General features: G+C 42.4%; 1 protein-coding gene across 4 annotated transcripts in view; it reads right to left on the bottom strand.

The window, feature by feature from the left end:
- LOC118120805 (pre-B-cell leukemia transcription factor 1) overlaps positions 1-27,481 on the bottom strand; it is a 58,702-nt gene that overhangs the window by 11,011 nt on the left and 20,210 nt on the right. For all 4 annotated transcript variants that reach the window (XM_035176115.2, XM_035176117.2, XM_035176116.2 and 1 more), the window contains exons 3-4: positions 4,374-4,618; positions 2,080-2,270 (exon numbers count right to left, since the gene is read on the bottom strand). In XM_035176115.2, coding sequence (XP_035032006.1) covers positions 2,080-2,270; positions 4,374-4,618 — 436 coding nt within the window. The remainder of the gene's footprint in view (positions 1-2,079; positions 2,271-4,373; positions 4,619-27,481) is intronic.

Here is a 27,481-nt window from a genome sequence, read left to right as displayed (position 1 = left end):
TTTCCACCTCCATGTTTAGACTGCCAGTTTTACACACTTCTACACTCTCAGATTGCAACCATGACGTTTGAATCCTCCACTGCTGTAAACATGGCATTGCTCCATGCTTATAAATCATGTGATGTTAGTTTGACCTAAACATTTTCACTAATTTCAAAGTCAATCACCTAAACTAGAGCTGAAGATGTTGGTATAACAGTGTTCAAATAATGAGGTCTCACTTGTCTGGCTTTGGTTGACATGACTTCCTTTATGTAAACCTCTGCCACAGTACAAGTTCAGTTTTGCCGCGGTTTTACTGTGACACACTTTGCCAGGACTCAAGAGAACAATTTGGTCCTGAGCAGCTTTACTTTAAACTCTGTTTATGAGAGACTGAAGCAACAAAAGCACATAGAGGCTCATTATAATTAAGTCCAAATCTACTATTAGTTGTTGACGGATCATACAAGTTCACGGTCTGTATGTAACGTTAAATGTTTGATTGCGCTGTGTGCAAACTATTCTGATGATTGTAATAATTTTGTATTAAATATAAACCAAGTAAAGAATCTGTTTTTGATATACCAGCCATTGATCATTTTTCTGTACTGATCAAAACATGTCCATTGCACCAAGTATAAAGTACAGACTTAAATTGGGATCATGTGGGCTTGATAGTAGATGATTTGAGTCATCATGTTCTTAATGAATAATTCAATTAAATAATTAGAATGTTTTAGCTGCACTTGGCTAAAAAATTGCTTATTATCTGCTACAAGCATTACTGTGTACGTCAGCTATTTGCAAACTTTGTCTGTGGTCTGGTGCTGGGTATGTACGTATAGAGGGTTTATCAGAACTTCTTCACTGAAACAACTACGGGCCATGTCTGGAAATGAGGTTGCTGAGAGCAGTGAACCAGAACATTTAATTTTCAGGACAACGATGAACTAAGAGGTGTTATAAAAGTTCCATTGGGCTTAGAAGAAGTATTGAATTGGGTTATATACATGGTTTTGTCAAATAAATACTGATTGGAACAGCTATAAAACTATAGTTATAGTATCAAGTTCTGTTTAGGTGCTTTTTGGTACTTTTCTATCGTAGATGACAATTGACATTAAACACAGAGTAACTGTGTGTAAATACAGCTGAAACAGTGGAACCTCAGTGGAAATCCATGGCGTGTGTCAAATGCATGGCAGCACAGAAACAAAGCTGAATTGATCAAACATGAAACATGAATACACATTTTTTTAATCATATTCTTATTGCATATGAAAATGAACCCTGTGAACGCCCCCCATACAACACCTTAAAGCAGACACATATCATATGCTGATGCCCATGAATAGACTGCCCCTCTATCTCATGCACCCATCAGGTCATGTCTGCATGTGCCACATCTAAACAGGGCTTTACATAAGCTGCAGGGGAACCCTGTAAAATCTCTTTGCATGTATCCACCGGTGAGGAGATTTGTGCTAAAATATCTGTCCCGCACTCCAAAAGCCTGCTTGAGAATATGTAAATGTGCACAGCATGGGCTCCAGCAGCCAGTAGATTAATCAGCTGAGCTGAGCATGGCAGTGAAAGCTTTCCTCTTCCTCTCCCCTTCGCCTCGCTGCGGCACCACCACAGTCATTTGCAAGAGAATAGATAGGGAGCTTTGTAAGGGAGCGCATGCCTCATTTAAATGTTATGCCTCCAACTCAGACTTTGAGTGAGATTTATCCTTGGAGAAATATATGCAAATCCGAAGCACGCATCAAAAGGAACAAGCGATTACATTAAAAAAGGGAAACAGTTAGTGTTATGGAGCACGCAGCGAACTGTTATTGGCCTGTGTTGCTGGGTATGCTGGTCCAAATGGCATCGGTGGATGCAAACCAGTCCAATGTGTGTGGTAAGTAGCAAAACAGCATGTGTTACAGCATGTTTGTAGCATGACAGGCCTCCTACATCTGCCATTCATATGGATATGAGGCAGAAAAAGAAAGAAATGATGTATTAACCATGTAGTTAAATTGGGGGGTTAGCATGGAGCCTGGTGCGTGTGTATGGTTAGAACAGAAACGTGTACACGAGGACACACACCTGGCATCGAGGAAGCGGGAGCGCAGGATCATGACAGCCTCGCAGGTGCTCTGCTTGAGCTGCATCTGGATGGAGCTGAACTTGCGATGGATGATGTTCACCATGCGCTCGATCTCTTTGGGCGAGATTGGCCGCGTGCGTGACTGCTCCCTCAACAGGTTCATCACATGAGTGGTGAACTCGTTACATGCCTGTAATGAGAACACACGCAGAGGAGTGGATCAAAACACAACCAAGACACAAAAACACTTCCCCTTAGATCAATACACCTGTGAACAGGGCCTTAATGAGTCAAATGCACCACTACAGAATCGCACATCTGCAAACATGCAGGGTGAGTGCAATATTTTAAATTCACAGATAAAGGAAATCACAAAAAGTAAAAACCCAGCTCTTCGCTTAATGCCGTTCTGGGGCTCAAGCTTTCTCGCAGAGCCGAGGGGGAATATAAGCGCTGATATATTTCATATTTAACAGAAGTGGTGATGGCAGTGTGTTGAGAGGAACCAATGACAGCTGTTCCCTTCTCAGACACACTTTCACAGCATAGCCACCCTGAGAGACGAACATGCCACAACGTTTCATTCATCCCGCCTGTTCGACACCAGGAGCGAATCTGCCACGATATTACACTCCGACTCCGTGTCTCTTGCTGCCACCTCTTCTTTATTTCTTCTCCTCCTGTCGATTTCTCTCTGGATTTATCCGTGTCAGGCTTTGTCTGTGTCTGTCTATCCTCGTGTTCATCTGTCTCACTCACATTCATCCGAAAGGGATGATATTGTCATGAACGCATTGGTTATCGAGGCAATGAGAGGAAATCATCCCCCCTCTAACAGACTTTCAAGACCATGCTTGGAGTACATGCAGAGACACACAACACACTGAATATGATGGACTATTCTGTTGTGAAAACACAAACTTAAGTGAATTCTTTCTGTCACTGACTTGTATTGATAAACCATTTAAATCTATAAGGCTGATTTAAGGCTGAGTCTGCAGCAGTGAAGATTTATGGATTCAAATGAAAGTTTGTGAAATATAAAATGACACAGATGTTGACTTTTTTATGTCGTAATTGCATTCTCTAGTTGTGTGTCGTTAAGTGTCGTCAGCAGTGTGAAGTCTGGATACTTGGATTTTCAGTTAGTTTGTATTAAGATCAGTTTACTCTTTACAATGTTTGTAATTCATTTTGATTTTCTCATTCTAATCAACCCCAGTGATCCTAATGGTGGAGAGCATGGTTCACATGTTTGCTGTTTACATGTTGTTGTTGTTGTTGTTCTAATCGTCTGCTGTATGTCTCAATGTTGTGTCTGAACAGCTGTATTATGACATTTGTGGCTCTAAATTAGAAAACAATGCAAGTAGTGCTGGAACAATTAGCCAATAGTCAATTAGGCCAACTGACAAAATGATTGACCTTTGTGATAATCAGTTCCTATTTAAACAATATTTCCTGCTTTAAACCACTTACACATTTAAAATCTGTGGGTTTTGAACAAACAAGGGCTTCTGGGAAAATTGTGATTTTTTTTGTTATCCTGTGACATCATATACCCAAATTAATCATCCTTAATTAATGGATAATGGAAAAAACCTTTGTTTACAGGGGTTATTTTGACTTAAGACGGGAGAAAACACATTTTTTGTACCAAACACAACCAGCGTATGTAAATCGAAACAAATGTACATTTAAGTGTTGGTGAGAAAATCAATAAAAACATACATCCCAGTTGTATTATGGGAAATGTAGGCTTTAATGTAAAGATATCGCAGCCTCTTCTGCAACAACTCTGTCCGTTTCTTTCGTTGACGTTGTCGTCTCCCTACTTTATGGAAAATGTGAGAGTACTTTTTGATTTCATCGCAGAAAAAAAGTCTCAGATGGTGAATTTTAGACAGAATGTGGTGAGACAAGAATCAGCTCACACCCTTACAGCTTTTTCTAGTGATTTTTAGATACATTTGACAAGCTGAGTTTCAAAATGATATGACTGTACTGTCTCTTAAAATGAAACTTACTCCCATACTGCAGGTGTCTGAGCAATACTGTAACGTATATGACTGACATTTTTCATGTCTCTGTGAAACGCTTGTAACCTTCTCTGGGAGAGCAGAGACAATCCCGTACAAGATTGGGAGAAGTAAAAAAGCAGCATTCAGTATTCTGCATGTTCTGTTTTCACAGTCTGTAACGATCAGTGCTTCTGATGATTTCATAAAGATAAATAAAAAAAATAATGAATCAAATGTCTGTTCTTGTGTCCAGTCAGGTGCAGTCTTCTCACCTGTTCATACTTCTCCAGCTCTGTGTGGTAGATCTGTCTGATCTGGGTAAGCTTGGCCCTGTAGTCGGAGTGCTCCGTAGAGTTTTCCGCCGCCGCGGCTCCCGAGGCCGCTGCTGCAGCCGCCGCCGCCGCTGAACCCCCGCCTTTCTCCGGACCGGACACGCCCTCAGCCAGCAGCATGTTGTCCAGCCGCATGAGCTGGGGATCTGGGGGCTCCTCCTCCTGGGCGCCACGGATACTCAGCACTGCAATGACAGGGAAAGGTCAGAGGTCAGTCGTAAAGGTCACACCTAGTGTGCCATGATGCACCGTAACAAGCTGTCGGCTGCAGAGCCTGACATCGCTGTGTGGCAGCCACACGTCCAGCAGCTCCCTGTGAGCGATGCAGTCACAAAGAAATGAGTTACACTACAACTTTTTAGTGACATATTAGTTTACCTCTTGTTAAATCACTGTTGTAAAAAATGGCAATCAACGACTTCCCATGTCATGATTTACATTTGCTTCTTCTCTCAGTTATCATTAGTATTCAAACGCACTGAAGTCAGTTTTTTTAGATAGTTTTTTTTTTTTGTGTGTCAGGCAAAAGAGGCGACAATTTCCCATTTCTAGCTTTTTGACTGTGGGAATTTACTTCTTTCCTCCACCTTTTTAAACAAAATACCTGCGTAAAATTCATTCTCAGACAAAAACTAATAATTTGATCACATCACCTTAGGTTTTAGAAAATGTTAATGATCATTTTCACCATTTTCTGACATGTTATAAACCAAGCGATTCATTTTCAAATTGAGATGTGAATTTGCAGAATAATTAATAATGAAAATAATCATTAGTTGCAGTGACCTTCATCTGGAAAATATGAGGTATTTTATATTTTTTCTCCTCTAAGTGTTACTGTTGTATCACTATAATTTTGGTTCCATCTTCAGTATTTTGTTCTGGTTATGTTTGCGTGTTGTATATATAATTGATGTGAAAGATGTGAATTGACATGATATGATCTGATGACACAATGTGTGCCATAGGATTTCTGTGCAAGGTTGAGTGTGGCTCGTTACAGTGTAAAAGGCTGGAGCGGCATCAACAACAATAATCTGGTTCGGTACCACTGCCCTCCTCTAGAGGTCTCCCTTGCCATTCTTTAGAAGATTCAAATCCCACCTTCCATTTTCTGAGGTGAAAACACTCCCAGACTCTGACTCTTTCTCCTCCATCTGAGAACCATCCATTTCAATATAAAAGGCCTTCTCCTGTGTGGAGCATGGTGCCTGCTAGGATCCAAATTGATCCCAGAGTGGACATCGAAAGTCCATCGACGGCAGCTGGCATTACCATTACTGGGCTTCGGCCGCAGCGCTAACAGGAGATATGACTCCGTGACTTCATGCCCTGCATGTGTCGATAGCCATTTAAAACGTTACCACTCGTCATTTGTCTCGTTGTCATTGAATGAAAAGGGACAGGCGGGGAGCACTTCATTAATTCAGAGACAATGGGAGTGCTTGGTGCATTAACCCCAGACTGCTGTCCGGGTTGGTAGGCCTGGGCAGGAGGTCACTGGGATGAGAATGAGGCCTGCTGTACTCGCTGAAGAAGAGGAGGGGGCTTCCTCAGTCACCCCCTGCCTTTAAGTGGACTGGAAATGCAAATATGGCAACTGTTGGCGAGTGGAAGAGGTCAGGGGTTCAGGCCACAGGCTCAGCGGGAGGTAGATTGAGTGAGGGAGGAGTGTCGGAGGAGTAGGGCGAGGAAGGTGGAAAGGGGGTGGGGGGTGTCTCTTGGGACGGCAGGACTGTACAAACATCCTGTCTCATTACCCGCACTCCTTCATCACTCGTGTAATGTATAGACAGGCTTGGAGGAGAAAATCTCGGATGGCTTCACACCCGTCTCACCTCCACACTGCTGCGGCTGCAACCGCGTTATGACCCGATCAAACCCGCTCCATCAGAAACTCTATACTCGCCTGTCCGCTTTAGTTAACGTACGTCAACAGAGGCCCCCACACATCCCCCCAGCTCCTGAACTCTCACCAATATGGACGCACAGCTTTTTTTTTTTCTATAGTTACCACCTCATAAATACCAGACTAAAGTGGGTGTTAAAATGAGAGCACACCACAATATCCCATGGAGAAAAATGAGCTGCACTCTCTGGAAGTAATTTCCAGCAGGAAAACAACTCGTAGCAAAACATACTGAAGGAAGAAGAAAGAAAACGTACGAATGTGCACAATGAGAAGCTACTTTAAGTATTCCAGCGGATTAGAAATGAGTTAAGAGGCTCAGAAGATTCAAAGAAATGTCTCAATGTTCAAATGATGATTTCTATACTCAACCTATTGTTTTGGACATCTCATCTGACCCTCTTCCTTAATTACAAGAGAAAGGGAAGAATCATCATTTAGAAGCCACATTGAAAGAGCGCCAGCACAAAAATGTTAGGGAGGAAGCTCTTTTAAGATGATTCTACTGAAAATCCGAGGCCGGATTTCTTCTTGAACCCATAAAACGTCTAGACTGTCAAATGAAAATGGAACATAAAAATTCCCTGTGTCCACACAAATGATTCGATTCACGTCTGCCAAGTTCTAGCTTAACATTCATGAAGTGTTTTATTTTACTTGGCATGAAGGCACCTCCAACATCAGTCTTATAAGAGCGGCTGCTGCAGAGAAGGTCATTTCTTAGGAGATCTCTTGGAAGGGAAGGAGAAAAAACACTAGTCGGCTGACTTTTTTTTTGGGAATATGAAAGGTCATTGACAAATGGAAAGAAAATGGATTCATTCCACAAAGTAATAATAATAATAATAATAATAATAATAATAATAATAATAATAATAATAATAATAATAATAATAATAACTTTATCTGTATAGCACTTATCTAAACAAGGTAACAAAGTGCTTCAGAAAATCCAATAAAAATAAAAGGTATTGTATTCAGTTAAATTTTAAGCGCCAAATCACAACATATTAAAATCGAGACTTTAAAATATATAGAAAAACCCAACAGTTCCCTCAACGAGCAGCACTTTGACGACTGTGGAGAGAAAAACCCTCCTCGTTAGAGAGAAGGGGGGGCTCTTTGGGTAACCGTCATATTTAAGACTGGTCGTTGTAATGAAAATAATCATCTTCAGTTGTACCTTGGTGTCATCTGGTGTTTCGGCCTTTTAATCGCAATCAACGTTAAAAGCAGAACCTGAGGATACGTTGAGGCCGAGGTTGATACTCGAAAAGAATAGGTAAATGTGTTTTAAACTGACAATTAACACAAACTCTGACATGATCCCCAGGCCGTGCTTGTTGACACGTGTATACCCTTGCTAATAAGCCACATATCATATCCTCTCCTCGCGTGCGCAGCCTAGATCCCAGCTCCATTCTTGCTGCTGATCCAGCTGTCTTGGAGAGCATCTGTCAGGAGGGACCCAGGAAGGAACAATGCATTACGCCGTGTTGGCTGTGTACTGTCATCCCTCATTGACAGCACACTGTCACACTTACACAGTGTCCTCTGAGCTGGGAACAAGCGGAGGAGCTGTTCCCCTATAATATCAGCTCTTCCTGCCGCTTCTTATCACACGATCTGAAGGGAACCTGCTCAGAGTGGGGTTAATGTGGATTCTGCGAGGAGGATGCGAACGGGTTCATTTTTAATTTAAGTGACTAATCAGTATGATCCTCGATAGACAATGACAGACATGATGATTACAGCCTCCTCTCCTGCGCTGGGTTCTTTCCCCACATGGAGAAACCGCAGACCTGCAGTGTTGGCCAGCAATGGAGGCAAACGATTATTTATTCATTCCATTCAGAACCTAAAGCACATAATTAAAACCATGGAGGGATTATCTCAAACAAATAAAATTAATAAAGAAAAGAAAGGGATAATGTGCCTCCATAAAATTGGCTTTGCTCTGGGTCATAATTACACGACTCAGTGAGGGCCACTTTATTGGCTAATGGCAGCCTAATTGATTCATCCTAATGTTTTTCGAGCCTTGGGTCTGCTGGGCACTCCCTGTCCAATAGTGCTGGTGAACTTACTTAGCCACCCGCAGACAAACATTGCAGGTTCAGATAAACAATTATCTGTGTATATATGTGTGTGTGATTTGGACTCCCCTCCCCCCTCAGTGAACACACATTTTCTGTATGTCTCTAATGGATGCCATTTCCCTCTTGGAGGCGTCTCAACGATGGTTTGTTGTCAGACGATGCCTTATTCCCCGCTCTCACAAGCAATTCTCACAAGGAGGCAAGCACCAGGCTATATTGCCTCACTTTATTTTATGCATTAATAAGAATAAAAACAGGGTTTACATTGGTTTTGGCTGCTGATGAATTCACTAATAACACACAGAAAGCAGAAACCTTCATGTATCATCTACATGTGTTTACGTGGTAAATGCATCTCTGTGAGGTTGGATCGGGTGAGGATGGGCGTGTGCTGGTCGGCGGTTTTACTGCTCTGTGTACACACAGCGAGACAAAATGTCACAGACCAAGAAGACAAGAAAAGCAAACTGGAATGGGAGAACATGACATTTATTTAACCCCACAACATCTGGCCTTTTGCAAATCAAATCGATATTTAATACAAGCCCAGGGCAATTGGCTTTTGGAGAGGTGGATGTTTAACTGTCTGGTCGTTTATCTGGGAATATTTATTTCATCTCCACACAGCTAAGGGAAAAAAAAGCTTTTGCTCTTTGAGGATAAGCTCGGAATATAATGCTTGGAGATGATTTACGTCCCTATTTGAGGGAAAGCAGCTTGCCCTCGTCTTCTCCCCCCACGTTGCTTGTTTTCAGCAAGCACATGTGTAACTTTCTCTGTTCTCCATATATTAGTCATTCGAGGAGATTGGCTGGTGGCCTCGTATGAAGATGGGTGTGGGTATTAAAATATTAATTCAATGACAAGCAACAGAGATTCATCGTCATACATCAGAGTTTGTGGTGAGTCTTAATTGAACAAAGACCAGAGAATAAACTCTTCTCTCTGAAGGGGAACAAACCGTGGCATAGCAAAAGTGGGTGGACGGCCTGGGGCTAGCATCACAACCAGCTCCTTCGGAGGAAATGTTATCAACGTGGAAGGACACAGGCCCTTCATAGACGCTGTATCAGCTCACCATATATGACAGGAGTTCAAAAATGTGACACATATTAAAATTGACAGCAAATACAAGCAAGATCCAGGTCTAAAAATACAGTTTGAGTCAGTGACAATATTTGGGATTGTATCAAAAGCTTGTCAGGGGATTACGATTTCTTCCAGGACACTGCTTGCATCTTCAAAATGATTCAGTTTCTTCATGGCATAACAATATCAGACTCAAAGAGTTGCAGCACACCCTGCTCTGCAGTCCAGATATCTTATCCTATCAGATTAACAGAGGCAAATGGCAGGCTGTCAAAAACCATTACCATATGTAATCCCCTTCTAGATTTCGAAGGCATGTCAACAGGGACTGTTGGCATGGCAGCCCGTCATGGTGATCGGGTGAATGGGGGAAAGCCTGATGTTTAATTAATGATGTTGGGCCGTTCTGTCACAGTTAGCGAGATGGACAGTCAAATATAAAGCCCTCTGACAGATATTTGGTGCCTGTGTTCACCTTCAGAGGCCCTCCATTCTGCACCCAGATGCTGAAATGTGATCCGGAGTGTTACATAACGGGTTGCAGCTTAGGGGGAGTCGGCCAAAAGTGACACCTGATGCTGGTCAGGTGACAGCACGTCCAGGCAGATCAACACTCGTCAGGCCTGACGTTTGTGAAAGCACTTTGATTAGAAAGGTGAAGGGCACGTGAAACTAGATATTTTCATATACATTTTTTGTTATGTGATTGAACAACATCAAATCACCAGTAATATCTCAGATCATACACAGCTTATTAAAACTCACTGTGTCGCACAGGTCTGTAAGTGAGGCCCAGACAAAGTGTTTTGTTTGGGTGAAAGAGAAAAATAAATAGGTTTTTTGCATTACCGCCAACGACCACTATAACGAGGGCCTGGTCACACGTACGCAAAAGTTTGAGTGGCGAACTTCACATCCAGTTCACACCTAATCTGTGCTAGGGAGGAGGCGACTAAAAGATTTGCTTTCTGTTGCGAGGAAAATCACAGCATGGCTTCACATGGACACTTTGATGAATTTTGACCCGCAATATTCACTTCGGTTTTGCGTATACGTGACAGTGAGTTAACAACTGTATGATTCTGAAACTGAGACCATAACTGCAATACAAACGTCCACAATCTTTTTTCGCTGAGACACACACAGAATCAAGCTCCCCCCACTTGGCTAAGTCAATTAGCTCAAGATGGTACAAGTGAACCAATCGGGGCTCAAAATGCAAGTTCCGAATTGAACAATGGACTGATTGTTACACTAACTGAAAATACGTAATATATATGAACATCAAAGTGTACAGGCTTTGTTCTCCTTGCTAACATGAAATGCAGAAAAACTAGAAATCTATGCTGAGCAGAAAAACATGAAAGACAATCTGATAAGTTAACTGAGGAGGCATTAGGGTTTCCACAACATAGAGGACAAATTGGTGGTTGTTTTCATAAAGTAAAGATGCTGACATGAGCGGTACGGTACAGCACAGCACCTGCACTGCAAATGAACTGAACCCTCTTAATGGTCCATAGATAGATAGATATCTAGGAATTTGCACTGCACTAGTATCCACTGAGCCTTTTAGTTGGCACGTACATAAACAATAAAGAGAGGCACTTGCATTAATTCGCCGTTACCGAAATCTGTTAACAGTTATAGGTTATTTAATAATCATTACTCATGATATTTACAAAATTGTTAAAATATGTGGAATAATAAATGTTATTTACTTATTATCTAATATTTGTCATTTAATGTGATATCTCTTATTTAAGTCTTTCATTTTTAGGACATTTAAAATGAGACACATAATTTCCTATTGAGATGAGGGGCAGGATTTAGGCAGGATTTGTTTTTAATATATTTTATATATTAAATAATATTATTCAGCATGTGTCCATACTTTTTACAAAATGGAAGCATGATGTAATCTGGTCCATCCTTAATGTGTGTTTGGTGAAAGCCAAACGCTTTTGTATGATTAACCCTTTCTGGTCAGGCTGTGGTTGGCCTGTCTCCTTGGATTTACAGTGACAGCACTGGCCTTATTTGTTTGCATTGGTGCTTCAGTGGGCACACTTCATTGTGACTTCAGCAGTTAATAAATCACAGTACAAGCCCCCTCACTCGACGCAGGCCTGTGCTACGGTGGTCCTGTCACAAGGCAGGCGCCAGAGCCGAAGCGACAGCTACATGCTAATTCAACATTGGCATAATTCATTATACAGTCGCAAGTGTACTGGAATGGAAAGAGAACCAACATACACCAGGAGGAAGACGACAGGCATCAAACTGTTAAATCCTGCTCCCCTTAAGTCTCCTCTGTTTGCCTTTGCAAGGACTCAAGCTCTAAAGTCCTGCAAGAAATATAAAATTAAACCAGACTCATTAGATAGACACATGAAGAGCTTTGGGAGTGTGTAAAGAATACAAATATTTTAAAACATTTACTTTCAAAGCATAGACACAAAGTCGTGTGATTCATTTTAAGGGAAAAAAAGGTGAACGGACAATATTAAAGAAGTTAATGGACAATCAAAACAATTAAGAAGCAACCGGCCTCCTTGACAGTGTTTTTAACGAGAAATCAGCATTTAATGAAATATGGTATTATCTATACAGCCACTTCCTTAAAGTCACATAAAAGCCAATGTAAAGTGACACATCAATAGGTAGAACGGAAGCTTTTGCACTAAAGGGGAAATTAACAAAAAGATAAAGAGTCAATTAAAGCGATAAGGCCTCGTGCTCTTCAGAAGGTGAAAAGCAAAGGGAGCTGACAGAGTTAACATTAAAGAGCTTTGCTGCCGTCTCATCGTCCATGTGTCCCTCGGTTTTGTTAGTTCAGAGGAGAGAGAAGCAGCTTATCACACACTCCAGTCCTGTGCAGATACCACTCATGAGGAGGGTTGGGGTAATTAGAAGTTGGTCCACAAAGGCCTTTGACTTACTTACAACAATGTAGTCATTGGTACATTAGACATACAATTCCTACACGAATAAATCTTCTACTTAGTTATCCTTCACTTCAGTATGACACTTCACACTCCTGCAGCCCCACACTTCCATCAATGTCTTGTTCTGTTCGTGAACACAGAGCCAGAAATAAAGAATGCAAACCGATTTTCAGAACATCTCTCAATGTTTTTGACGCACTAGACTTTACCAACTGATGAACCTCTAAAAGCAACACATTGCCCTCTTCCAGTGTCTGATCACAGGTTCAGGATCTATATATGTTAATGAGCTATGAATATTTTTTCTGAACTGTCAACCATGTAATGTTTCTTATTAACTGCTTTCCACTGATTAAGGTCAGGTGGAAAAGGCTAGGAAGTGGATTGTGAGTTTAAATGATTTTGTCATGTGACAAATTAATGTTGATTGTGTTGATTAGCCAACCGAAGATTTGGAATACAGGTAAGTGATGGATGAAGTGTTGTGGACATGTTGCAATGTCTAATAGTCTGTCATGTTATAACTGGCTTTTACACAATCTGCTGCTGGATGACCAACACAATGGGCAAAACTATTGTTTTCCACATAGAGAATGCCAACCTGAGAGCCACTGTATCGTCTGAATTTGTATAATCTGTCTGGAGTATATTTCTGAACCTATTCTTCCATAGATACATTAATCTGTACTATTTGCAGAAATGCAGCTGCTCTTTAACACAACCAACCTGCTAATCCATTAGAATCGTGAGAATTTGGTTCATATAATGCAGAAATAAGCTCAACATGCACAGACTAAGAGTATTTCCCAACAAGTCACAGGGTATGTCTTTGCTTTCTGATTTGAGACCTGTGCTCTCATTGATTCCAGATACCTGAATGTACTTTTGAACAAATTTACAATTCTGAAAATGGCAACATCCATCATTTAAGTTGGGTTGGGTTCAAGCCACTAAGTGCAACTTCTCGGCCCACAGAAAGGATGGGTAACAGTTAAAGAGCATCCAGCCAAGTGTCCTGTGTGTCCCACATGAGATAGCAAGCATCCAGCAGCATGTACCAGACTGGGGCCATCCATGGCCTCGGGCACTGTGTTGACTGGGCCTGCCATGTCATTAACAGTCGCCTTGATCCGCTCTACCTTATTAAAGCCATTCCTTCAGGAGAGCAGACGAGCATGTCACAGTGTGAAACCAGGCCAAGGAGGGAAGGTGACCACACTGCCACCCTCAGCTTGTGCAGGGGGCAGGGGGGGATAGGAGCACAGCGCAGTGGCTTAGTTGTCAGCCTCATCCCGGACCCCCTGATGTCCCTGTGATTCCCTTGTCAGTTTGTGTTAATGGAACTCACAGCGGTTATGCTCCTTCACATTCTTATCTCCTGTAGCAGGACAGTGGCACAGCCCAGCAGTGTCTGTTGGGCCTCGGCTGACCAGGAGACAACTGCTGTGTGTAATATTGACAGTGTCTCTCCTGTTTGCAAGAAACGTGTTCAGGGCAACTCCCACTGCTTTTGGGAATGCTGAGAACCAATCTGCACATACATTCAGTCCAACCTGGCCTTATACTGTTGTTTAAGCAGTATTAACTGATGCAGAGAATTATTAGAGGTTAACTCTCTTTGACTGGTGTTCTCATGAGTAAAAAAGCTACTGCGTAGACCCGATTGGGAAGCCTGTTCCAGCTCTGTCCCATCCCTCCCACTACACACACTTGTGTGGCATTTTTCACAGAGCGCAGCTCTCCTACTGCCAACCAGTTTATGTAAAAGTGATTAACAGTAATTAATCCTTAATCACCATGATTAGCCAAGTCGCAGTAAATTAAGCCACATCTGGAGCAGCTGAGAGTTGGTGAATGGCAGCAGGCATGCTGAGTGCGAACGCCACTGTTTACTGAGGTCTACCTGGAACATCTGAAAGCAAACAACACCAGGCGCATTTCAACGGCTCACTTTAGGCCATGTGCTGTCAAGTGGTGTGAAAATGCACATAGTACCAATCAGAAGAACATAAATGCTTTCATAGATTTTTTAAATAAAGTTAAATTCGAAGATTAGAGCTATTGTACAACACAGAGAGGAGAACACGGAGGTTGTAACACACAGGCTGACTGACACTGGCTTGTTGTGGCTGATATTAGCAGACACAATATGTCAGCCATTATCACATGAACAAAGGTATTGATAAAGATACTGTAGATTAGTTTTTCAATGACTTGTGACTAAGTTATGTAATGGGACACTATTAGAGCTGAAACCACAAATCCGTTAATCAATGAATCTATAAAGTTAAAATGAATTGGAATCAATTTGGAAAATGAATACAATCATTTAAGTAATTCCTCAAGTGAATACACCACTTCTTGCAGTTTGCACTTCCTTTTAAATGCAGCTTGGGTCGGATTACTTTGCAATGTGGTCACTTCCTGAATACAGATTAGTGGCAACATAATCAATTGGGGCAACATGGCGGTGCAGTGGTTAGCGCTGTCATCACACAGTAAGACAGTTCCAGGCTTGAACCTGACAGCTGGCCTGGGCCTGTCTGTTTGTCTCTGTGTGTTGACCCTGTGATGGACTGTCCAGAGTGCAGCCTGCCTCTCGCCCAATGTAAAGTAGCATTGGCTGCAGCCCCCCCACATACCTCTGAGAATAAACAATATGGCTAACGGATGGTTGGATAACCCATTGAAATCCCAAAAAGTTATCGATACTTCTATTTCAAAATCATCATCAGCCACACTACTGTGGCAGACATTATGACCAGATGAACACGGCAGTGAAAGTGGCTAAATTCAAGTTAAATACATAACCCAAATTAACCCTCATCTTAGACAGTGATAAGATGAGGTCTCTGAATCAAAGAGCAATTTCTAAACTTATAATTTTATGTGTACATTTTTTGAAAATCTGTGGCTACCAATACAGCGTAACGCACACCCACCCCCACAAACACACACAGTCCTGGCTCTTTCTGTGTACCCGTGCCGCATTGTTGATTGGCTGTGTTGCCTGAAGATGTTTCAGTGCGTAGCAGCAGCAGCGGCGGCAGTGCCCCTCTGTAGCTTTTTCCTGCCAGATAAATGATGCAGGAGGGCTGGTTGTGTGCCGGGGAACTGGTTCCATCGCAGCGGGTGTGCTGTGTGCCTTAGCCCAATGTTTCTCTTGTGCCCCCCTGGAGAGTTTTCTCCCCGCGCCCCAGTCTCTCCTTGTTACACAGCTCCAGATTAATTACACACTTTAATGAGCTGAATTATTAATGGGGCTCTTACTTGGCAGTTTAAGGAAATGCAGAGGAGAAGACAGCGTTGAGCATCGGGAATTGGGGCTCTCATTAAAACATCAGACAACGCCTTCGGGAGCGGTGTTATTTAGCCGGAGAAATAATAGGATTTGGTATTTTTTACATATCGGGACAGTGAAGCTGTTTAAGTACAGATCCGCAGCGAGGGAAAGAGCGAGGAGCCCTGCAGACGTTCGTGCACAACATTATGTCATTGTGATTGCAGGCCCAAGGAAAAGGAAAGGCCAGCTAATGTGTGGTGGAAATCTTGTGGGCTGCTGGAAGAAGAGTCAGGAGACGAGGAGAAGAGAGTTGAGCCATGTAAACAACGTGAAATACCGCCCCCAAATCTGAAAGAATTCTTCCTGGTGTCCACATTTAACCTTATAACTGTGTCATGTTTACTATATGTACAAGTATGGTTATTCCTCATGGGACAACATCACATCCATACATTTTGTAGATGCATGTTATTTCTATCTACCTTATCGGTATGTTCATATCTATCCTACAAACAGACAGGGAACTAGTGTTTGTAGTGAATGACATGGGAGTGTGTACAGACATCCCCTGAATAAGAGAAAACAGACTGAACATAAGAGAATAGACTTAATGAAAGAAAATCAATTCAATGAGGGTAAATTCCTTCACATAATGAAGCCACTAGAAAAGGTTTGTTCAACACAGATGGGAGCAGTATTACATCAAATGAGTTGGACCAAAGCTGGAGTGAAATGAATTAAAAGAAAGACAATTTCTAGGTGAATACGTCTCATTCCCTTCTTCTTCAAGGGGGGACGGGTTTGATCTCGCACTAACTGTAACACTTTCGGCAGCGAGGGTGTTAATCAAGATCAGGAATATGGGAAATTTTCATTATGAAGGCAGCAAAAAAAAAAGCTGCAGGAAAATGAGATTATTCACATAATATCACACTCGCTGATAAGAGAAAATCCCACAGTGAAGAGACAGGAAATGAAACCAGGAAACAAGTTCCAGAGTTGTTCCTGAGTCTAAATTTATATTTCTGCTACAGCAAAATTCAATCTCCTCCCCCATCTGGGTATGACGTGTTTATGAATGTCTGTGATGTGTTCAGTAACACACAAAGTTACAATGTTGGGATCATGTCTGACACTGTGAAGCATAGCTAAAGCTGACATATGTGATCTGACAGAACTGTAGAAGAACAGAAAAAAGGCGATTTGTTCTCTAAAATCACTTTAATGTGTCGAGAGAAGGGGACAATCGCCTCTGTGTCTTGACAGAGCGTCTTCATGAAGAAGCTGCTCATACATCCAGAGTGATGATTGTGTTCATCAGACAGGTTTTGCTGTGATGGCTTCTGCACCAACATGAGCTACATGTCCTGAGAGCACCAAACGGCTTTCACGCCTGCTCGTGGAATCCACAGAGGAATCCCAGGGGATCTCTGTCTTTTTCTCTATTTGTGTACAAGCTGCTGCCAGCGCCGACTGTTCCTAGTGTTTGGGAGGAAACAATAACAGGCTCATTGCACAGTCAGATTACAGCCCGACGCTCTGCGCGGCCAGGACACTGAATGGAGTTTGGCTTTATTGCCATATTTGGGAGGACACATCAGGAAAACTGATAACAAAGCGCCTGACAAATAAGATTGAAATCTGACTGATGATTTTGCCACTGCACCTCGGCGATATGGCACATTAGCACTGATTAGTAATCACTGTGAAGAGTAATCAGATGACCTAGAATGGCCCAGTGGCCATGGCAGGCGTCTGGATGGGGTAGTGTCTTTGTGCAGCCCTGCAGCTCCAGACACAAAGCCCCGGGGACACCGGGATATCGCTGCTCCGCCGCTGCTACACACCCCCCTGTCGCCAGGATGAAAACCACACAAGTTTCTGCTCAGAAAAAAAATGGCCAGGCAGCTCATTACGTGGGGTCCTATTTGGGTCAGGGAGCAGATGCAAATGTAGGTCAGAAGGAACCCCCGTTGTCAATCAAGAAAGAGCAGAAAAAAGGGTGGAGTAAAGGAGGAGGATGGAAGGGTGTCTCCCCCCCGGTGAAAGATCACGACTGCTCCTCTCCACGGCCCGTCCCCGAGGACAGAGGGTATCAAATCATCTGCAGAGGAGACGACTGGTGCGAGGCCTCGATGAGGAAACTTAATTAGACTCATGCTCGCGAGGTTAATTTGAGCTAACTGACGCGCGTGAAGAAGCATTAACATTTTCCTGTAGCACGACGATCCAACATCAAGCTCTGTTTTCAGTCCTGTATGTCTGGACCATGTATCACCCCCACCACAACAACAAAGTCTACCCTACATGGTGTGTAGTTGGAAGATGAGGCCAGTCTGACCTCAGTACACACTGCAGACCTCCAGAGAATCCAACATCTCCACCAGCAGCGAGAAAGGGAGTAAACTGTGCACGTTAAGTCACCTTAAAGTGAGATTTTCACACTTTTATTCTTGAGTTTCTTTAAGAAGACTTTTTTTCTTTTTAAGTGCTGAAAGCACATCACATTTTCTTACTCCTGCACTTTCGGCCTACTCCAGCTCCTCTCTGAAAATCTCTGCCACAGCAGCAGCGGCGTGGCGGCAGCTTCTCCAACTCTGTAGCACTTCATTTCACCTCACACTGAGCTTAGATGCAGCGCAAACTGCCTTGAGGTTGACACTTGTCTGAATAATGTTATGCTAATGCTCTAGTCTACCTGTATTTACCCCTAAGTGCAGGAAGCAATCTGTTGATTGCGAGAAAGCAATTTTCTTGAAAGAGGGGGAGTGTGGGCTGTGAGAAAAGACTGAATGAGAGGGTAACAAGAGATCTTCTTTAAGCTGCGGCAAAAGCAATTTACAGAGGACGACAATTTTCTCCGGCTGTGAAAGGAACGCTCCCTCTAATTGTGCCTACGCAGAGCCATCAAGATGGGGATACAGAAAATAGCTCAGCAGGCACACACGTTTCCCAGCGCCACTCAGAGTTGTAAGAAGGAACGCAGCCATAAAACCTTTTATTTAGTCAGGAATACTTTTTTGAGACACCGATTCAAGGATTATAAAAAAAAAAGAAGCTGAATAGCTCACATAATCACAGCCAGGATACATTGTGATTTCCTGCTCTGGCTAATTACCTTTAGGGTCTGAACTACACAGCCAAACGTGATGACATGTATAAGAGAGAATGGCCTCCACCTCCCTGCTCCTGTTTCTTTTCCCATCCACAGACATAATGTAACTCCAAATGCTATAATGATGAATGGAGACATTGTCCTTTTAATTTGTTAGTTGGTCCTTGTGTTGCCCGAGAAGGCAGATGTAGAAATTAATTGCTCTTTCCTAGTGAGACTGATATTTGTATAAATGTGTGTGCGTGTGTGTTTTGTAGGGGAGGGCTAGGCTTCTAAAAATAAAGCAGCAGAACCATGTGTGTGGTGCCAGATTGGGCTCAGTGCTGTGCTCATCTCGCTCTGGCTCGACTTCTATCTGCCCATGTGATAAAGCTGCTAACAGGCCTTTATCGGGGAGCAAGGGGAAATATGCTCCTGCCAGATTAGGCCCCAGACTCTGCCAAGGTTATAAACAGCCTGTTATCTGTGTCCCAAACAGAGTAATCCACGCTCTATCAGCACCCAAACATATGGGCCACACAGAGCAGAGATAGCCTCTGATGGACACTTGGTTTTAATTGCAATGAGAGCCAGCGGAGCATCGCTGGGAGAGAAAAAGGACATAAAAAGGGTCTGTTATTGTGGACATCTCCCACCCCCGCTGGAGCTGGCCAACATTCACAAAGACCAACCTCGACCTTTCTGCAATGCTGCACCTGCTCCTTCCTGTGCGCTCAGGCGATATCATGAATGAGCAGGGGGCAGCGTCAATGTTACATTTCCAGGAATCTATTAAAGCCGTGCTGGATATTTGTTTCCCACTCAAATTAATATTTTCCCTTTTCATTCCAGTGTCATTTGGTGTCTTTGTGTGTTTCCCCGGCATGCTAAATTAGATTTTGGCTGCGGTAAGTATGCATTAATGTGATTAGGCACTGATGGGCTATTTTCAGTTCTCAACACAACGTGGACTATTCTTCAGCCGATGCTTCACAAAACATCAGTTCTCAGATGCACTCTCTGTCTCCGAATCGATAACAAACTTAAACTTGTCTGGACGCAGACTTAGTAAACAAGAGCCACTCAGACGCTGTGTCTTTCAGCACAAAACACACACTCACACGCGCTCAGTAAAAGTCTGAGTGAAGCGAGGACAGCAGGCAGAGATGACTGAGGGTGAACTCCGTCTTTCAGCCCTGTGTAGTGAATGTGTTGAAGAGAAAGCTGTGAACATGAACAGCTAGGTTTTTATTGCAGCATCACAGCCTTGACTAAAGGAACACCTCATCTTTTGCTCCTAACCGCATCTTTAAACCTGCATTAATTGACATTTTAAAACACTAACAAACTATCACCCTGTGTTTCTGTCAGCCTAACAAATAACATCACTCTCCTTTTTGCTCTTTTTGGATCTCCACCACCTCCTCAGGAAAAATATCAGTCAGAAGGCTGAACCAAATGTTTTGCTACTTGAATCTTATTTTCATAGCTTGACCAACGTGGTAAAGAAAGAGGAGGAGCCAAAGTGGGCAAAGAACAAGCAGCCAGTCAGTCAGACATGTTTTAAACAAAGGTCAAGGTTAGAAAAACTTATTTGGAAGAGAAAACAACACTGTTTGAAATTTGAGCCGCTGTACTTTTGCCGTTTTAAGAAGTACTATACCCATATTTGGGTTTTTTCATGTTATTTGGCTCAATTGGATTAAGATATACTTTCAATATACTTGCTTTTTAAGCATGCACACACATAGGCAAAGTATTGTTCATACTTGCTTAGGTACTACAACTGTCAGTAGGGGGGCACCCCGTAGAACTCAGACTACTGTATAAGATTATAGAGTGCTCTGCTCTATGCAGTGTGCTGTGGCAATGTCACATCATACAAATGTGGGTGATTCAGGACCCGGTCACATGGCTTGTCTTCAAAATTCTTCACCATCTCCGTCGCGGATGACGTACCCACTAACCCAGTCAAGGACAGTTAACTGCGAATATATTCCGACCCTTAGCTGTAATGATGTTGCTGTGTTATTCAGTTAAGTACTTTAATGATAAATAGTCACTAAAGTAATTTTACAAGCTAAACTGCCAAAAATTATCTTGCTCAAGCTACGGGAAGATGACACCCTGGGCTTTAGAAAACTGTGATGGTTATTGTTTACAGTTTTTTTACCATACATACCATACAAGTAAGTGAGTCTGAGAATGATCCGCAGTTTATTCTATAATAAAAGCAATCGTTAGTCTTATTATAACCTATAGAAATGAAACTTTCTAAGTAAGTACTAAGATGTAATAAACCAGACTTATCCTTTAAAATTGTACATTGACATTTAACTAACCAAAATAGATCGGTATCATACGATCCTTGTTTATCATTATTACACTATTCTTGTATTCCAACATGACATTATATCGTAAGAGCACCACACTTTCATCCTTCCAGCCGTAACGAGCAGCAGCCCGTGTGCTAATGAGGACTGAGGTATATCTGGGAGAGATTTAGACCCTCTGCTACTCTACTACTACTACTACTGTCTCCTCATATGAGCAGAAGGATGCTCTTTCTGTCGGCAGAGCTGTGATCTGAATACCTCTGCCTTCATAAAAAATTCAGGCCTTATTGACTCCCTACTTTGGTTTCCCTGCAGAGCCTACCTCCCCGGCTCCTTTTAAATTCTGCTCTCGTGGCAGAGGATGCACACCTGCCTCTGGGAAAAAAAAAGTCTCAGTGCGGTGGATTTTATAGCCTTCCCCGAACCACATCTACATCATATCGTTCTGTCTGCAAGAAATGTGCACCTCAGCTCCGAATATCGTTAGAGGATGACCCTGAAAATAAAAATAAAACCCTGTATATGTGTTTACCTGAACTAATAAACATCAAAGAGCCAGTTCTGCAGCGCTGCATTGTTAAATCTACTAATCACTCAGCTGTTACTGACTTACAGGGTCAGCTGGGGATTATTGGCATTATAAAATGCTACATCACATCTGGTACGCTAAATATTGATAGATCATGTTCCTTTTATTTCAGCATCTGTTACCTGCTCTTTACTGCACATCATCACCGACTGGCTGCAGCATCTGAGCCACACAGGCTGAGCTCATCTGTCTCTCACATACAATATTTCAAACACAGTCTACACAAAAGGGCACAAAGTCTAATAAATTCCTGATTTTATATACTGCCCCCAGATTTCCAAGTCCTGTCCAATAAAGTTTTAAATGTCATGAAGGACCTATAATGTAGATAGTATAAACCAGAGCCATGAAAACCATACAGGGCCCTGTCCCTTATCTTTTTATCCAATAAAGTTTTATATCTTTGAATCAACTATAAAATGGTTTGGAAACTGTCAACAAGGGGATAATAGGCCGGCTTTATTGCCATGGTGATATGTCCCAATGGGCTCGTTTCTCTTTTCTGACAGTAAATGAGAAATTGTATACTATACAATGCGGTCAATAAGCCTGTATAGTCTGAATTAATCAAATCAATACACATTTAGTTTGGTTTCTTAAAGTGGAAAAACTCTCACTGAAGTGAAAACAAGCAGAAACCAGACATGATATGTGATGAAGACATAACCTCTGATTCTAGTTTGTATTAAAAAAGGAAATAATACCTCAGAGAAATGTTAAATTCAAACAGCACATCGTGTTGTTGACCTCTACGAGCAGCACTAACCTTCTGCCAAGGATTTCCGAGTCGCGACAAACTGGTCAACACAAACAAAAGCAGACCAGCATCTCCAAGGCGCAGCATTTCACACTTGGGTAGAGGCAGAGGACAGGCCTTTAATGACACACAGTCCCCCCAGTCACCTAGAATGAACATGCAGCGCTGGAAATAGACCGGAAACTCTGGCTCCACGCGGGCCAGAAAGCTGGTGATGCTTGCCTGCCCGCCCGCCTGCCAAACAAACCCTGCCACTGCAGGGAGAGACAAAACCCCACAACTACGGCTCAATCATACAAAGCAAACATGATGGAAGCATGTTATTCAACGAGCTATAACACCATCGCAGAGTGAAGTGTACCCACACTGCAGCACGCTTCAGTCAGCTGATGTGCTGCTGTGTGCAGCTACCAACAAATCCTCTGAATATTTCTGTTCTGGGTGCATTTGATCCCTTAAACACTGAAGAGGGCGTTTGAGTCTAGAGTTACAATGAATCCAAGGAATCATACAACTCTGCTCTGCTCATTCCCTGTCAAAAACACATAAATAAACATTATATAATAAGTTAACAATAGCAGAAATATACACAGTATAATATATTTCAAAAGGTGGATGAATTTTCCTGCCTTCTTTCTTACATGGTTATAAACTGGTTATCTTTGATGTTTGGACTTCCAGAGCATTAGGGATGTGCATAATGCAAAATTTTGATTATAAAGTTGAACTAAATCTGAGGATGTTTTTTGTATTTCGAGAATAAAATCGAATTGTTGATAATAACGTCAACTCATCTGGTCCATCTAATCCAGTTAGCGGAGCGACAGCCAGCTATGCGAGCTGCCAGTGTTAGATGCAAACCTCAAAAATACAGCACACACCACTGAATAATGATGAAAGGTCAATCGATTGGCCTTTTCACACCTGAACGTCCAGAACATGGTCTGAACCAAAGTGCATGTCTTTGTTACATTGCTTACATTTGTTCTGGTGAGTTTTGGTTGACTTTGTTGAAAAAAAACTTTTTTAATATAGCGCACAGTGAAAGTAAATTCTCGAATCGCTTGTGCTTCTTATTCCGCTTCTACTGTTTAATGCTGTCTTAACTTGGTCCAATAGTCCAAACATCCCCCAAAAATGCTTTCATACTGCAAATGATCCAATCAATGGTTGAGTTTGATGCTGACCGAGACCACATCTATTAGTCGAACTACATTTTGGTCTGTTGGTCCAGATCGTGGTCCAAGAAACTCTTACACCTGTTATTTTGGTTCAGGCTAAACCGAAAATTCAGGAGGTCTGGATCAAACAAGGTAGGTGGGAAAGTGCCTGAATACAAATTGTGAAGCATGAATGAAACAGAGACTCAACTTCAGTGCTCTGCCTGCTCCATGAGCACATAGAAGCAGTCTAAACTAAAGAACTGGAAATTGGGATAAAGTTTGACCTGACATGGATACATTCAGTGACAAGTATTCATCAAGCTCTTGTTTTCAGGATGTAGATTTTAATCAGAGCAGCTTTTGACTTTTCTACACATTCCTCAAGATATAGGTCACTTATATCGTATTAATTCTAAGTGCGCTCACATCGATTGCTTTTCCCTGCCGGTGGAAATGACATGGCTGGTTTGCTGTTTAGAGACAGGCCATTTCATACATAAAGTAACTCACCTGTGCCTCGGTGCAAACTCTCCTGTATTGAATTCCACCGCCCAAAATGGATTCCCTTTCTCCAGCACTAAATTCCCCTGCTTCCACCAGTCTGCTATGACAAAAGGAGTAAAGGCAAGCAGCACTGGGGTTAAGGCTCCAGTCCTCTAATGAGCTTCTCTGTTCCAGTATGTTGCATAAACCCATTACCTCCCAGCACATTACCTCATTCATTTCTTATATGTGGATAGCTTCCCTCTCCCAAGAGCGTGGCATTTCAGACACGGATCGTGGTGAACTGTATGCACACATGTCTCCCAGTAAGAGTCTATAATGTTTCTATTTCACAGAGCCGTCGAATTGACCCTGAGATATCAGACAAATAGTGAGGGGTGGGGGTAAAAAGAAACTCTACTGGCAGGAGATGTATTACTCAGTGAAAAGAGAGATAGAGGGAAAAACAGACAGAGAGAAGGAGAGAAAATGTCTCCCTTCACAGTGGTATTATCTCGGTGTGTGGCAACTATTGCAGTGCAGGATGAAAGACGCAGGTGGTAGTGAGCTCCAGCGTGCCTCAAGCTAATCTGCGGATGCAATCGAGGATGATGTTGTCCCCAGATTCTCCCGACTACAGTAAATTCTCACATAAATGTGGGGCTTCAGATATTGACCAATACAGAGCACAATACAAACACTGTGGTTTCAGGCGACAGAATTACCCCCCTCCTGTAGTGGCTCATATGATAGTGGCTCACATGGTAAATTCTGATTCTCTAACAACTATTTCTAGGGTTGGGACCGGACTCTCGTACCGATCACGTTTTGGTTCCTACGTGGCAAAAGCCTACCTTACCAAATCACAGCGCATATTTCGGTGAAGCTCTGTACTGAAATAGTTTCCTGGCTTACAGGGAACATTACACTTAACTCTGGTGGTAACAGACTCTAAATAGCTCTGGCAATATGTAACGTTAGCCTATACTGGGACGAGAGCGGGGAGGCGATACAGGGACCTGGCAGCTGCTGCTTATTGGTGGCGGTATGCACCTTGTTGTTTGCGATCCGTCAGTAAACCGAGAAAAAGGGAGGGAGGAAAACGACTAACTTGATGAAGCACCTGGTGATGTAGTATGTTAAATTAAAACTTCCACTTAAAAAGGTTGCTTTTATAATCAACTGTCAAATTGGTTCTGGCATGTGTTTGACATTGTTTCGGCACAGCAATTGTTGTTGAGGTACCTATTTAGCACCGGTATCGAAAAAAGAAAAAAAAATGATAGCCAACCCTACTTATTTCAGCACTACTCTTCATTCACTAATTGCTTCTGCTCAAAGATGTTTGACATTAAAAGCTACCAGGAGGATAAGGGGTTGTGTTCCCTGAGCTGCTGTACTTTTAATGTAAATAGATCAGAGCAGAAAATGTTTCATGGCCACCAGTAAAAAAATAACTTTTTGTTAAGAAAAAAAGGATTTGTTTTAATGTGAAGCATCTGAGAAGGAAGTGTTGCATTTTTTGACATCCTGCACTTCCTGTTTCACAGTTAAAGCAAAGTAGGATATTGTGTCTAGTGGTCTTTGGCCCAGTGGAAGGCTTTTAATGTGAAACATCCCAGCAGGGGTTTTAGTAGATATCATATTGAGATAATATTTGATGGTATTTGTGTTAAAAACAGCTGAACACAGCATATTCACAAGCATGTGGAGCACTTCAAACAATCAAAACCAAACACTGAGCGACACGGTTGGCTTTCTCGCCATAAACCATTTTATAAAGTGTTGCGTTGATTGATTGTGGGCGGTAAATAAATCTTGTCAATTATCAATTAGGCCATACTAATCCTCTGTCTTTTCCCAAGCAGAGAATATTTATGCTAGCGGGAGACAATATTAAATTACTGTGACAGCAGTCGCTGTTCACAGCAGATTCACGTGTGCAGCAAACTGAGGACATGCGTGTTAGCTGGCACTCGCTGAGGGATTTATTTATTCAAATTCACAGACGCCTTAGTTGGAAACCGGTTGGGCCTTAATTTCAGCTCGGTGTCAGAACACTTCCATTTTGTCACCATAAATCAACAGTGAGCCCAGAAACAATGGGTCTATTTCTCAAGCCAGCAGCAGCAGCTCTCTCCACACTGCGGAGGGTGACTCTGAATAAACTACTCAATATGGCACCAGCGTTTACATGGGTATCAATATTTAATCTGAGTTAAAGGCAGCTGCGATTCACAGAGACAATGGATGGAGTTTACATGGAGTGCCGTTGCCATCAGCTAAACAATTTGTGGCATTTGAAAAACCTCCTTGACACTTGAATGAAAAAAATAAAGAATGACGTCCAATCAAGGCCAAGTGGGATTCTGCACCCTGAGCCTGTACGCAATAACTAAATCGTCTTATATGAGATCCTGTCTCGTGTTTACTTGATTCAGCCCTCATTTCTCCCACTTCCACTTCACAAGCAGCACACTGGACACTGTCTGTAGCTGATGTTATTGTTTGTCAAGCTCAGTCAATAAGTAACGTTTCAATCCGAGCCATTTGGACTTCATTAGCGCTCCAACCACAGCCCTCACACATCAATCAAAGGAAACATTGTGAGCAAATGTGTCTTCTGTTATAATTGGATGCAGCCCCTTTTCTTTCTGTCACACAGTGACTGTATGCGGTGCTGGAAAACTGTAATGCAACCCGCAGTGAATCATTCTGTTTGAAGAAGGAATGTCTTCGATATGAAATCCATATGAATGTTTCAAAACCTCCGCCAAGTTTCCTTTTTTTTTAAGAAAAGGAGAAGAATCCTCTAATAAATTGCCAGAGAAAATTGTCACCGTCTTCCTCTCTCTTTGGGGAGGGGTATGAAGCTTGGCTAGGCTACTGTCCTCTGCATGTTGCTCCCTTCTCTCTTCTTCTCTTCCGAGGCTAAGTTAAAACAAAGCATCAAAATCCCGGTTTTAATAATTGAGGGAGAAACTGCAGAGTACTCTGCTCAAGCCTTCTTGATGTGAAGAGTCCTTAAAAGATGCATGGATGCCTCCCCAGAGGGAAATGGAAGGGCTTCATGGAGCCGAGGCTCTGTACACTTAAAGATTATGTGTGCATCCGCTAAAGCAAGATGACCAGAAAAATGCTCAGAGGACCACTATTCTCCGCAGAGTGGTTTGAGGGATGGGCACAGAGCTGATAAGATACTATCAATATTCATGCTTCTAAATCAATTATATCCCCAAGTACTTCAAATGCAAATCGTTTGGCGAGCGTGCAGTTCTCCGAGTGACTCTGCAGGCTG

The sequence above is a fragment of the Hippoglossus stenolepis genome, chromosome 14 (genome assembly GCF_022539355.2).
Source record: "Hippoglossus stenolepis isolate QCI-W04-F060 chromosome 14, HSTE1.2, whole genome shotgun sequence".
NCBI classification, from domain to species: Eukaryota; Metazoa; Chordata; class Actinopteri; order Pleuronectiformes; family Pleuronectidae; genus Hippoglossus; species Hippoglossus stenolepis.
Note: the sequence above shows the minus strand (reverse complement) of the source record. Positions and strands in the feature narration are given on the sequence as shown.